Here is a 13,339-nt window from a genome sequence, read left to right on the forward strand (position 1 = left end):
GAGATAACCCTAAGACAAGCCTTCTGGTGCCTGTTGAATCAGGCCGTGGGGGGTTACCATGCTTAAGGCCTAGGCCGTTTTTATGATGGCCTCTAGCATTGAGCTGCTCTTTACGTTACAAGCCTCATGGACTGGTAGGCGGAAGACCTACCATACTCGATCCAGGGATATCGAGCACTTTTACAGCTATTCCACAAAGAGATGATGGGATGTATCTCCATCATCAGAGGAAGATATCCAGAAGGGACAACTACGAATGGCTGAGGATAATGTACTATTCGATCCCTCAGCACGTCTAGTTATCAGGAGCTAGGGAGTGCACTCTTCAATGACTCCATGGCAGTCGCCGGTGCTCGACTGAACCCGGCATACTATATTTGGTTCGCTGAAACTTCGTGCCGACCACTCTTCTTTGTTTTGTTATCAGGTTCACGTACCTACTCTGCGGGGAAGATCTGGTAATGTGTTAGCTTCCCCGGACATCGTGAACATGATATATGGGAGTTCTTTGGGTTACTTATTTCAATCGACATTTCGGAGGCCTTGGGTTGGTTTGGATTTTGTCACCTCTCGCCATTCTCCTCGTGATGCTCACCAAGGCAGAATCGAAGCTGAAAACCGTGAGATACGTAACGAGAACCTCCACCTCCATGACTGCTTGCTGTGAAGCTTCTGAATCCTGCGTGCAAGACAATGACGATGGGTTGCGCATTTCAGAAATGGAGATCGTTCACACCGCAAAGATATTCAGAGAAACACGTTCTTTCAACATTTGAAAGTCATGGGTTATAAGGTTTTCATAAAATGAAGACTGTCCGTGCAGCTATTGCCTGTCTTGATTTCAAAGATGAACGTTCTCATATGGAAATAGTATGAACTCCCCAAATACACATCGAGAAGAAATTAGAGGCCACCAACAGCATAACCTCCCACTCATCACCGTGGACAGCTCTCAAGGGGTCCGGAGAGCGTGACTTGGGGTCTCCAGTCCATGAGATGGCTGCAGGGGAGGCCGTGAGGGCGGGATCAGCCCTAATTCCGGTAGCCCGTTCACCCAGTGCATGGTTATGCTGGCTTTGGGGGTGCACTTTGTACATATGATGGCCTGCGCTGGCTGCCTGTGGAATTCCCATGGAGGAGTTGTGGGAATCACCACGGTGATGCAGAGGGGCGCATAACTCCCTTTGCAACCGCTTCAATGAAAAAGATGCATGCATTGAGTCTCAAAGCCGGGAGATCGAACAGCTCAAGGGGAGCGTAAAACATCTCACAACAGAACTCGAAAAAAGCGAGCGAAGAGCGGGACGATATCGAAGACGAAGGTACCATGACAGAGGTACTAATAGCGCATACTGGCGAGCTGCACAAGAACACCGGCAATATATAGAAGAGTACGATTTCGAGTGGATTCGCATGATCCACTCCAGGAACACGAATGGGAACTCGGACATGAGGGACGTCATCCTCGCAGCCCACTTCGGCGCTTGTCATGATCACGTCTACCTCCTGAGGACGATGATGAAGAGTACGTCTCGGATGTTAACGTCCGCCCCGTAGCTCCGACTACTCGTGGTAGCCTCAGTAACGATCTTGCGGCTGACCTGAATGCGATACGCGATGACGTTGCTTCCTTCGAAAAGTTGATCAACAAGGCGTCGAACGCGATGCACGACTGCGTTGAAAACTGGAGCCGTCTGTCTCGCAAGTTTAAGACACTGCAGGCCTCCGCTAACGCCGCGGCAGCTACGGTTGTTCGTCCCGACGGGATGAGTGAAGACCTTTGGGATGCCCTCGACGTGGGTACCCGTCAAAACATCTCGCAGGTGTCGACCGGCTGTAAGTAGGTAGCCCTCTTCCGTCCGTCGCTGGTTCGCGTAGCTCTGACCGTTTCTGTGTTACAGTCCTTCGGCAGGGGGAGAAGGCCTGGCAGACCTCGGCCTTCGAGCGACTGTCAGGTATATTTAAGTTCCACTCGGGAATTCTATTCCAAACCGCACCCAACAATATCGCCCCGTAGGTGCAGCTGACGATGCGGTCAGACTTTGAACAAGACTGATCATGAGCCATACCCGATCTACTTTGGAAGCTGATTAGTGATATTACCTAGCTTACACCTTTCCGAACGAATGTCTGGGAAAGTTGAAAACACCAAACCTGAACAAGTTATACCTGTCAGCCGTTATCGAGCTTGAGCTGTTAGAGCTTAACCTCGCGCCGTTCGAAGAAGATCATAGTCAAGTAGACTTAATCTTCGACCGTCTGGGGTCAGCAGGATTTGCAGACGAACCTTAATGTCTGGAGAGAATATAAGCTCTCGATATATGTGCGTGGTGTCCATGGAGCGATCCTTGAGCTATCTTTGTTCCTGCTATGCGAGCCCTACGTCTCTCACGCCTGGTATCCTTTTTCCTCTCTCGTCTATGTGACTGCGCATCTTGTTCGTCCGGCTCTCTAGAGAAAATCTACATCTGCCTATCTGAGTTGCAGGTAAGTCTACGGCTGGTTTAATATAGACAGAATGCACCCTGACGAACTGGGCTCAGTATGGTTTAACGGAACAACGTAGATGATCCGGATCCGCGGTGGATAACGGTACTGAGGGAGTGCTACGTCGACGCTATGATTGATACTTTCTCTCCTCATGACGGGCCAGATCTACGGATTCTGGTTACTTACACGTTTCAGATATTAGTTCCTGGGGGTATTCCCGCTCTAGGTTTTATGGTCTTATCGCCCTTATTCTGACGCAATTATTTGGGGACGACTTCCCGACACTTGCTGTGTTGTCCACAACTCGTGTGACTCGGAATAGGAGCCGGCTCTGGAGTCCGGTTTATGACGTTTATCCTCGGCGCGAATTTGGTGATTTGTATTTATTGGATGTATAAGAAAATGCGATCGTCCGCCACATGTTCCAACCTGAGTGAACCCGAATGACATCAACGATCATCCCTTGATCTCCTTATTCAATACGGGCCATGCGGTGCCATGGCGTGAGGAACTGGAATACTGCCGCCGTGATCGCCAAGATGTATGGTCAGACAGTTGAGGTGTTTGTGGAAGTTTCCCTTTGGCACGATATGATTGAGGATGACTATGGGGATCAATTTAGAAGGGCGATTTACGATGGTGGTGGGATAGGTATCATTGGATACAATTACCAGTGGGCCGTCTAAGACGCTCCTTAGTGAAGTTCTTTTTGGGGATCAAGAAGAGTCAGGCCTTCATGCCCATTCATCTAGATGTGCTAATGACCAACTTCAACCTGATAAGGGGAGCTGGCATGACCCATGTTGATGCGATTATCAAGATGGTGCAGATGCATCCATGGGTGACCAAAGTTCCGGAGTTGGAGCCTTACTTCCGGAAATTCATTAGCCCAAAAGAACTTTCATCGAATCGAACTCCGTGCTATAGAGTCAGTCAATTGATCTGCCGAGATGGCATTTGGAAGCACTCTTCATCCATTTTTCCAACTTTAACATGAGCAATTAAAGTGATTTGTTAGAAAATGTCGCAAGTCCAAACGATGACGTTGTTTAACTACCAGTGACTGAGTGGGTCCACTCTAGAAATCCGAGGAATCGAGGAGGTTCCGCGATACCCTTTAGGTTCGAGAGAACATGATAGGTTGGATAAAGGGCCCCCGATGCAGTATGCACCGAGCAGAGACGTGTTCTAGGAGAACAGCGTTAGGGTAGAGGAGGTCACCCGCAGGCCAACGAACCAGGCCGATGATGATTCAGAGTGTCTGCCTGAGGCATCCTCTCGGGTTCGGGCGCGGAGAAAAGGGAAAACCGACCGAAATTTCGGGGCTGTTGATGCTGCGCCAATCTGGAAAGATTTTTTGGATAATTCCCTCAAGAGGTGCCATGCTCCTACTTCCCTCCCCCCGACTCTCGTTGATCCTCGTCTAATCCCCCTTCTCCTTCCCGTCTACTTCCGCGTCTCGACCTCCCTTTTTTCTTCCCTTCCCTTCCGCCGTCATCCTCGCTGTCAGTGGCGTCCTTCCCGGAAAGCCCAACGTCGCCGCCGCATCCCAACCAAACCCCCCGAGGTCTGGTCCGCGCACCGATCTGGTGGGTTGCGGTGTTCTTGCAATGAGCTTGACTTCGCGTGTATTTGGCCTGTTTACGACAGAGACACCTTCGGATTCCCCTGCGACGGCCGTCTATTCGAAGACCGCCAGCACCGGCGAACACCCTCATGGTTCCGGTCAGGTGAAGACGCATCGAGACGCCCATGCCCAAAATGCTGCCTCGATAGCAGACGAGGAGGAGCCCCGACCTCCGTATTTGCACGTATGTTTGATCGATATACCGTTGTCCGCTGAATAGGATCTTTGTCCATGTGCGCCTGGAACGAAATTCTTGGAACTGTCTATGGCTGACCTCGGGACTGGGCTTTGTACAGGCTATGCTTGCGGGTGGTACTGGCGGTACTTGTGGTGATATGCTCATGCATTCGCTCGACACAGTCAAGACGAGACAGCAGGGCGACCCTCACTTTCCTCCCAAATACACGTCCATGACCTCATCCTATGCGACTATCTATCGACAAGAAGGGTTCTTCCGAGGTCTCTACGGCGGCGTGACTCCTGCGTTCTGGGGCTCCTTCCCGGGAACGGTGACCTTTTTCGGAGTTTATGAGTTCACCAAGCGGCGGATGCTGGACGCTGGGATTAATCCCAATCTTGCCTATCTCTCCGGAGGTAAGAGTTTATGGCTGCCTTTTTAAATCGTTAAATGCGCCCGGTGTTAATGAGGTTTGCTTTCAGGTTTCCTTGCCGATCTCGCCGCTTCCATCGTCTACGTCCCTTCGGAGGTATTGAAAACTCGCATGCAATTGCAGGGACGCTACAACAACCCCTACTTCCATTCGGGATACAACTATCGTGGAACGACAGACGCCCTTCGCACGATTGTCCGACAGGAGGGGTTCGCCGCGCTGTTCTACGGATACAAGGCGACCATCTTCCGCGACCTCCCTTTTTCGGCCCTACAGTTTGCGTTCTACGAGCAGGAGCACCGCATGGCCATTGAATGGGTGGGGTCTCGAGACATCGGGCTTGGGTTAGAGATCCTGACCGCGGCGACGGCCGGTGGTATGGCAGGCGTGATCACATGTCCGATGGATGTCGTCAAAACCCGCGTTCAAACGCAACGAAACCCCGAGACCATGAGTCCTCCGAAAGGCGCCACCGAACACGCCTCGGTCAAGCAGAGTCCCCGGCAGCACGCGCCATCCCAGACGACGTCGTCAAGCCTCCGAACGCATTCGCGACCGATGTCCACTTCTGGGCCGTCGACGTCGATGCGTCCGCCTGGAACCCCCCGCCTGGATACTACTTCGTTCTTCACCGGTTTGAAGATGATCTACCAGGCGGAAGGTATCCAGGGGTGGTTCCGCGGCGTCGGACCTCGAGGCGTGTGGACCAGCATTCAGAGCGGAACGATGTTGGTCATGTACCAATACTTGTTGAAGAAATTCGAAGAATACGAGAGCATCGGGGAGACGAACCCTCTATAATTCTGTCGAACCTCTCGAGTAGGCCGGTAGACGCCCGGCGACTCGGTTGTAGATAATATGGCACCACAACCGGAACTTTGCACATTGGATGGGAAAGAGGATCGGGCGTTCTGGAAAGGTTGTGGCATGACTTTTTTTTTCTCATCTTTTCTTTTTTTTATATAATGTTCTCTTTCTCCTGTCATCTCTCCACTATGGCTTGTTTCTTGGGTGTGTATATGCACAACACACTTTCTGGTTGATTTGGAGAGGGAGAGAGAGGAGGATTGGATATCAGTGTACGGATTTACATAGACTTTAGACCGGCCGGAGGGGCCTCGTGTACCATAACATTGCATCACATCATATCAGATAAAATGATAGAGCAGGACAATTGACAATTGACAACATTCCCAGGGCTCAAGAGGAAGTAAACACGCGCCCGGCGGGACCCGCCCAAAAGTAAACAAAGACGGATGCGGTCAGCCCCGCCCGGCCATTCTGACTTGTACTTCTGTCTCTCGGTCTTCTCTTCCTTTCCTCCCTCTCTTTCCCTCCCTTCCCTCTTGCTACTTTTCGGTTCTCCCACGTCTCGGCTTGTTTGTTTATCGCTTCTATCCGCACCCCCCTCCCCCCCATACTTAAACTGCCTTCCTCCCTACCCCTTGCACGGTATCTGTCGTCGCATGGTTCTAGTGGATCCTCTTCCGTGCGCGTCATCGTTGTCTACTTTCTTCTTCATCATTTCCATTTCACCATGTCCAACGCTTTGCCTTATTTGCAGAAACTGCGCAAGCCCCAATTAGTGGAGCTGGCGGAGGCTACTGATCTCCATGAGTACGTCGGCCCGTAGCCGTTATCGATCCCCTATTATCGATCCCCCAACTCCCGCATTGTTCTAACCCTCTACAGCTATGAGGATATAAATAAACCCGAGCTGGTCGCCCTTCTCGACGATCACCTCCAAGCCAACCAGTCCATCTTCCAGAATGACGAGCGACTGGCGGAGTACTACCGCCGCCTGTCGCAAAGCCCCCGCCTGTCGCCAACGAAGAGGGAGCCCAAGTCAGAGCCGTCGCCGACCAAGGTGTCGCCGACTAAGTTGGATCCTCCCAGGTCGGCGCGTCGCGGACGGAGGGCAAAGGAGGAGATCGAACAAACGTAGGTTGTCCCCGTTGACGGTTCCCGTGACCTCTGCAATTTGGCGCGCTCTCGCTCTTTAGGATGTTCTATGCGACGGATGGAATCTAACATACTTATCTTATAGAGACGACTCCGATGTGTCGCCACGAGTAATTGCGACCACTACTCCCGCCCGCAGCCCGCTACTGGCCGTTGAGCCGCCGTTGCCGCCATCCCCGGCTGTTGTGACCGACGCGATTGACCGCCAGACCGCCGTCTGGGGCAAGCGCATTGGCGACGCATGGACCGTGCTAGGCGTCCGGGAGCGCTCGCATGCGCTGCGCTCCATCTTGAGCAGCGTCAAAGCTGTCGAAATCCTCTTCGTGGCCCTGGAAGGAGCCGGCCTCTTCCGCACACTCCTGCCGCTGGTTTACGTGACCAGCGTTCCGGCAGTGGAGGCGATCCACTCTCCCGAATTCTCTGTCAAGGTTCCCGATCTCTTCAAGCTGGTGGAGGGCACATTCTGGGCGCCGCTCTCGCTCTGGCTTCTCACCAGCCTGTTCCTGCCCTTGACCGCCGCCTATTTCTTCAACCTGAGTCGGCAGACTAGCGGAGGCCCTGCCTTGAATACGCGCCGAAACCGTGCCGCTCAGGCTACCTTTGATCCTCTAAGCTTCAACATTGCCAAGGCGTTGGTCGCGTACTTAGTGTATGCGAATGAATTTACATTCTGGAATCTCTTCAGCGACACCTCTATCGATACAGTGAACACCTCCGTTCCTGGACAATGGGCCGGCATTCTGACCGGTTCTGCCATCGGAACGATCGGGACTCTCTATGAGGCCATTTTGAAGAAGTAAATATATGCCTGTCCACAACCTGTATCTCGGGTGTGAGATACGCAGGCTGTTTGATTGTTCTGAACTGTGATGTCGATACGGCGTAACTGTATGGACGGTGGAAAGATAGGCAGTGTGCCATCATCTGCCTGCTGTATCGGAAGCCTGGTTGCTGTCACTGCCATAGAGGGCCTTTTTGGTAAATTCCCTTGGCTTTTTGGGTGGGGTTGGTTGTCTTTTCTCATGGTGCAATCGCAGTCGGTGTTTGCCGCTGCGCTCACCGTCTTTTGATATCCTCTCGTTTTCGGACTTATCTTTGTTGTACGGCGTGGTGAATGGGTGAGATCCTTGAATCCGCGCTTGTGTAACTCTGTTTACTCTGCTTGTGCTTTGCTTTATTGGTTAGGGAGAGGCGCCTTGGATGTATTGGTCAGGTCGAGATCATTCCTCTTTAATTTTTTTTTTTTTTTTTTTTTTCCTGGGTGTTTATTGGTCTAGCGTACTGCGAACGAGTAATGTTAAACTTGGTTGATATCCTATGATGCATGAGACTTCGATTTGAAGTTATAACTGTATCATGCCTGGATATAACATAACAACTATCTACTAAGTATCTATTGAATATCTGGTATCTTCAATCTATCCTATGCCCCCTAAATTCTACCACTCCAATTCCAAGAATTTCATAACCATAAACCCAAACCGTAAACCAAATAAGGCCACAACCAGAAAGAAAAGAGAAGAATCAATTGAAGAAAAAAAGGCAAAAGAGCAGAGCCCACTCACTACCTCACCTCGTCCTCTTAAACCTCTTCGCCAATTCCACCGTAAACAACACCGGCACTCGACTCTCCACCTCCACCATGTCCGCCCGGATATGATTGCTCGTGCTCAACTGTCCCCCGATCGAGGTCGCCCAGTCCGTCACGTCCCATTCAAGTCCGGAGGTGGTGATCCGCGCGGGCCCGGAGAGGGGAATTATGCCGACGTTTTCTTCTAGGAAGTGGTGATCTTCTTCGCTTGTAGGCGTGGGGGTTGAGGTAGAGGTAGAAGGAGAAGGTAAAGGACGATTCGTCCCCGGCGTGTGAATCACATTTTTTCCTGGCCGTAAGATGAATGTGATACTTTCTTCGGAGATGAGGTATAGATTGCCTTCTTCTTTTGGTTTCTTCTCTTCTTCTGCTTGTTCTTGTGCAGCCCCTTGTTGCTGTTGCATCTCCTGCGTCATCGTATACAGATGATGGATTTGCGAAAATGCTTGATCTACTCGCCCCCCTAGACCGCCTAGGATGAGGGTATTCAGAGGTTGTTGCTGTGTCCCAGACTCCCGAGGAACAATCTCATGTGCATGCGAGCGCAAATAATTCAGACATTTTGTGAAGTCAGTCGAGTACTGATCTCTGTCTTGGATGACGGGCACGCCTAGGCCCGTGTAATGGCTTCTCACATCTGACATGATGGAGTCCAGGTCGCCGATGATGAGAGACGGCAGCTAAAGGTGTCGGTTAGTGGTTGGTCTTATAGATGTACAGATCATGTATCAAGGGGATAAGGTGAGCACGTACATCCAAAGCCTCCCGGCCTTGCCTTTTCATCAGATCATAGTAGCGATTTGCGCCGCCGTCTGCGCATACCGTGATGCATGCTTGATGGGGTGGAGTGTGGCATTAGCTTTGGGTGGTCTTAGTGGGCTTGATATACATGGATAGAGTAGCTAGTTGATTGGACAAAAGCTGGATGATGTTTGCGGGGAGAAAAGAAGTTCTGACGGATGGACAGGGATGATGGGGAGCAAACATGGACTGAACTACAAGGTCCTGCGATGAGGGTTGGATTCAGAAGAAGCTGGACTAAGCTTACCGTGTTCCTTTAGTACCGCAAACGCATTCTCATTTATTGGTTGGTTTAGGACGACCAGCGCGAACAGCGTTGGAGGGTCGTCGGCGCGGAAGAATTGCGTTGGATCCCACTCCATTGAGTTGGGGTGGTTGTTCTTCCTGGAAGGATGGGGGTTGATGATGAGAGTAGGTGATGCGGTAGGTGGTGATGGGTCTAATAGTGTATATCCAAGCAAGTGGTTCTTTCTGTTTATAGGGGATTGCTGGATCGATGGATCTCCATTATACAAACTCGTTGCGAAGCCGCCCAAGACACCCAGAACCCGACCGCACCGGGTGTGGTAATAACGCTGTAATAATACCAAATACGGTCTCAACACGTGACCCAACCTCCAAAAAACCACGGATTTTTTTTAACATTTTAGGTGTGGTCCGATCAGACCATAACAGAATTTGTATGTATTCCAGTGATTTAACGCGATTTCCCCCACCAAAAGTAGAGAAGAATGTAGAAAAATGTTGCGAAGAGCGAACATATCTACTATCTACTTAGATCCATTTTCAGAATTCGATTATCGGCTTTTTTGCGGGGCTGGGAGCGGTTTTAATTCTCATTGGGAGGGCGAGTTTCACGGCCAGGTCAGGTGAATAATTCATGCGCCACATCGCGGGTCACTGACTGTGGCGTGTCTTAGCGGGGTGTGGCTGAGGATATACTCTTTCATCTCGTATTCACGCCTTCTTCTGAGGGGACATTCCTAGGATTGCATACAGATGGACCTGAATACCATCATGCTTTGAATATGGGCGTCACTCGAAGCAACGGGTGCTTGCTTTGTGTTAAGCGTCGAGTCAAGGTCTGATGTCCTGCGTCCCCGTCTATATTGTCCAGAAATGGAGTCGCTGATGCTAGGATCCAGTGCGACGAAAGGGTACCCGGATGCGCAAGATGCGAGACTTATGGGAGACCATGTCCTGGGTTTGATCGGGGCTTTCAATTTGTTGCAGGGAAGCCATATCGTTCCCGACGACGTCCAAAGACAGAAGAAAGCAGCTCACAGGATGAAACCAATCCTGCGAGTGTCGAGTTTGACACAGACGTCGTGTCTCAGGCTGCCTATCAGTTACAAACTCAAGCCTCGGGCCCTCTATCACTAATCTCTGCGGACTCCAACGTGCTGCAGGGCCTTGACATCGTCCTCGATGAAGTCTCCCAGCCCTACCAGTTAAACTCGGCCTATGTCATCTCTCGATGGCTCCGGTTTCTTCCGGGTGTTTATGGTCGCAATCGGACTTTGGATTCGGCCATCAAGTGCTTTGTTTCTCATCATGTCGGGAATGTGGCTAAGAACCAACAAGCGCTTTGGTATGCTAGATCCACGTACGTAGAGGCGCTGGCGAGGCTTCGGAACTCGCTAGATAATCCTGCCGAGGGGCTTTCGTCGGAGATGTTTTGTGCCGTTTTGTTGCTGTGTATGTACGAGGTGGGTGGCTTTCAAATAACACTGCGTTGGACCATGGCTGACTTGGTCAAGCTCTTTGCTAATACGACTGACTCGGTGTCGTGGATGAAACATGCCCAGGCGCTGAGTCAATTAACGGAGATCAGGGGCTTTGGACGCTATGTGAATGAGTTTGACCTGACTTTGTTGAAGGCGTCTCGTGGGTTGATTGTAGGTTCTACAAGCTTATGGTTCTAGTTTATTTCCTTTCGAGTCCAGTACTAACACACATTGCAGGTCATGCATTCCCTTTTCTCAGGCCAGAAATGCTTTTTAACTTCGAGGAGCTGGCATTCCGTGATGGAGAAGCATGTGAATACTGGCTTGTTAGCCGAGCTAGACCGCCTGGTGGAAGAGTTCTTTGCCTTTTTCACCTTTGCGCCGAGTTTCATACATGAGCTTTATGACCTGAAGCAAACAGATCTATCGGATCCACGAGTGCAGCAGAGAATTTCAAACCTTGCGACACGGTCTTTTGATATGATAAACAAGGTGTCTGCTTGGTACGAGCAGTTTTCGACGACCGTTCCACTTCCAACCCAAGCACGGTCATCAACAGGGGACAAGTTATTTCCTATCGTTCTCATCTACTCCGACGTGAACAGCGGAACCCTCTTTTGCGGCTACTATTCCTACATGTTGCTTTTGCATGAGATCCTCAGGGCCTGTGGCTGTCCTGGTGAGCATGCGGCTATGGTGGTTCACTTCCGAGACCTGATTTGTCAGTCAATCGAGTATAATACTCGTGGAATGCTGGGGCCGTATCGAATGGGATTTTCATTGCGCGCGGTGTACGAAACGGCCGATCCTGTCACCAGGGCGTGGCTTGAGGGATGGCTGGAACGACTTTCTAAAGCGTATGCAGCGGTACAGCCTAGGAATTTTGGGATGGTCGACTGAATTGCTATACTCTCATTTTGACACACGTACACTTGCCAACTGTCCGGCATGCATTATTCTACCTAATTATGGCACCTTTTTCTTGAAGATACACATTCATCCAGTCAAACGGCCTCTGCCTGTCTCAACAGGCACCGACCAGAATGGCTCTGCCACGGCTCTAGCAGCCAAGAGACACATCGTTATGATTATCTCCATCACCAGCCTCATACCCACTGTGACACCGGTATCACCTACCTCAGAACTGAATTTTCGCGGTCCAAACTCCGCAAGCAGGAAATGCGCCACTCGCACAACAAGGAACGGCAGTGCCACCAGCACCAACAAAACACAGCGGTGACCAGCTTTCGGGAGAACAGCCCGGTACTGCACAGCCAGCAGGACAGCCAGTCCGCATCCAAACGCGAATGCGATGGGCAGCATTATCGACCCGACGATCTTGCAGATGCGATTCTGTATGGACGCTCCCACCACCACCAACACGATCGAGAAGATGATGGGGAATCGGAACAACGTGAGGGCGAAGCGTATTTGCTTCGGGTATCTTGAGTTTCCTGGGCCCTTACGACCGGCTTGACCACTATGTCTGCTGTCAGCTTGTTGCTTGTCAAGAACCTGGATCAGAGCCGTAATGCAACTTACCTTCGCAGCAAGACAAGGCTCACCTCGAACATCAGCGGGGAGAGCCCGATGCCTTGAAGGACGTTTTCGGCAATGAGCATCGACTGGTTGGGGTTGTTGTTTGAGATGATCATTGCAGATCCGGCAATTCGAACTGTCACCGGTGTCAGCTACACTAGTCCGTCAGTCTAGAGAGGGTGGGTGGATTTCTTACACTGGGCCAAGACACCCAGTAGTCCCATCCAGGAGGATAAGATGCAACGGGGCAAGCTCTTCCGCTTATTGTGATGCCAGTACCGCCACTCTTGGATAAACCGGGTATAGAACTGGACAATCTGGATAATTAAGAAGATGACAAGCTGGGAAATGGCGATATGACGCCTGTCTAAGGAAATGATAGAGGACATTGTTCACAAGCAGATTTTTCTCGTACTGAGGAGGAGAGTACTAGATGAACAACAAATCTTGAGAATAGAAGGTTTCTCTCAGGCTTAATTTATATCTTTCAGACATCCTCCTGGGCGACAGAGTCTTTGCCCTGGAGACTCATAGATCTGAGGCCTTGTGGGGCCATCGCGATAGATGACCCGTTTGGGTTTAGCGCTGGTGGCCCGAGTAGTTATCGAAATTGTTCGCCAACCTTTCATTCTTCAGCAGTCAGTACGCCATTATGCCGTGCTCAACCATGGTGGCTGATTTGATGCTGAATACGAGCAGTGGACTCTAATTAGGCCCTTAGACAGGGTTCGAGGAGATCATTGGATTATCCCACATTCGAGCTATTCCGGTAGCCCTGTTCGAAATGGCTCGACGATGTCCAGTATAAGTAAGCAGATTGGCAAAAGCCACTCAGAGGCTTCACGCTACTGCTCTCTTGAATCAGATGAATAACCTAAACATAAATTATACTACCAATAAAAGATATAGTATGATCATCTCCTGGCGAATTCCCATGACGTAGCCCGTAGTCATCCACGTGACCTGTCCGTCCCCGAACAGCAAGTGGCAG

At 50.8% G+C, this 13,339-nt stretch overlaps 6 protein-coding genes across 6 annotated transcripts; 4 read left to right on the forward strand and 2 right to left on the reverse strand.

Moving 5' to 3' along the window:
- Positions 1 to 587: 587 nt before the first annotated feature.
- Positions 588 to 2,292, forward strand: KD926_008873 (uncharacterized protein; the record flags this gene model as incomplete). Its single annotated transcript, XM_053094392.1, has 4 exons — positions 588 to 728; positions 1,512 to 1,836; positions 1,902 to 1,955; positions 2,108 to 2,292. The coding sequence occupies 4 exons, from the start codon at positions 588 to 590 to the stop codon at positions 2,290 to 2,292; spliced, it is 705 nt and encodes a 234-aa protein (XP_052960427.1).
- Positions 2,293 to 2,978: 686 nt separating this feature from the next.
- Positions 2,979 to 5,529, forward strand: KD926_008874 (putative mitochondrial carrier protein; the record flags this gene model as incomplete). Its single annotated transcript, XM_053094403.1, has 6 exons — positions 2,979 to 3,141; positions 3,189 to 3,418; positions 3,683 to 4,079; positions 4,141 to 4,301; positions 4,414 to 4,711; positions 4,778 to 5,529. The coding sequence occupies 6 exons, from the start codon at positions 2,979 to 2,981 to the stop codon at positions 5,527 to 5,529; spliced, it is 2,001 nt and encodes a 666-aa protein (XP_052960428.1).
- A 736-nt stretch (positions 5,530 to 6,265) lies between these two features.
- Positions 6,266 to 7,490, forward strand: KD926_008875 (uncharacterized protein; the record flags this gene model as incomplete). Its single annotated transcript, XM_053094414.1, has 3 exons — positions 6,266 to 6,345; positions 6,421 to 6,669; positions 6,776 to 7,490. The coding sequence occupies 3 exons, from the start codon at positions 6,266 to 6,268 to the stop codon at positions 7,488 to 7,490; spliced, it is 1,044 nt and encodes a 347-aa protein (XP_052960429.1).
- A 769-nt stretch (positions 7,491 to 8,259) lies between these two features.
- On the reverse strand, positions 8,260 to 9,444 carry KD926_008876 (thiamine diphosphokinase; the record flags this gene model as incomplete). Its single annotated transcript, XM_053094425.1, has 3 exons — positions 8,260 to 8,961; positions 9,035 to 9,093; positions 9,330 to 9,444. 3 exons carry the CDS (start codon positions 9,442 to 9,444, stop codon positions 8,260 to 8,262), a joined length of 876 nt encoding a protein of 291 aa, XP_052960430.1.
- Positions 9,445 to 10,110: 666 nt separating this feature from the next.
- On the forward strand, positions 10,111 to 11,709 carry KD926_008877 (Zn(II)2Cys6 transcription factor domain-containing protein; the record flags this gene model as incomplete). Its single annotated transcript, XM_053094436.1, has 3 exons — positions 10,111 to 10,164; positions 10,228 to 10,980; positions 11,047 to 11,709. The coding sequence occupies 3 exons, from the start codon at positions 10,111 to 10,113 to the stop codon at positions 11,707 to 11,709; spliced, it is 1,470 nt and encodes a 489-aa protein (XP_052960431.1).
- A 96-nt stretch (positions 11,710 to 11,805) lies between these two features.
- Positions 11,806 to 12,737, reverse strand: KD926_008878 (uncharacterized protein; the record flags this gene model as incomplete). Its single annotated transcript, XM_053094447.1, has 3 exons — positions 11,806 to 12,289; positions 12,352 to 12,484; positions 12,545 to 12,737. 3 exons carry the CDS (start codon positions 12,735 to 12,737, stop codon positions 11,806 to 11,808), a joined length of 810 nt encoding a protein of 269 aa, XP_052960432.1.
- Between the last annotated feature and the right edge of the window lie 602 nt (positions 12,738 to 13,339).

Source organism: Aspergillus affinis (genome assembly GCF_023601865.1).
Source record: "Aspergillus affinis strain CMG 70 chromosome Unknown NODE_5_length_567868_cov_86_340925, whole genome shotgun sequence".
NCBI classification, from domain to species: Eukaryota; Fungi; Ascomycota; class Eurotiomycetes; order Eurotiales; family Aspergillaceae; genus Aspergillus; species Aspergillus affinis.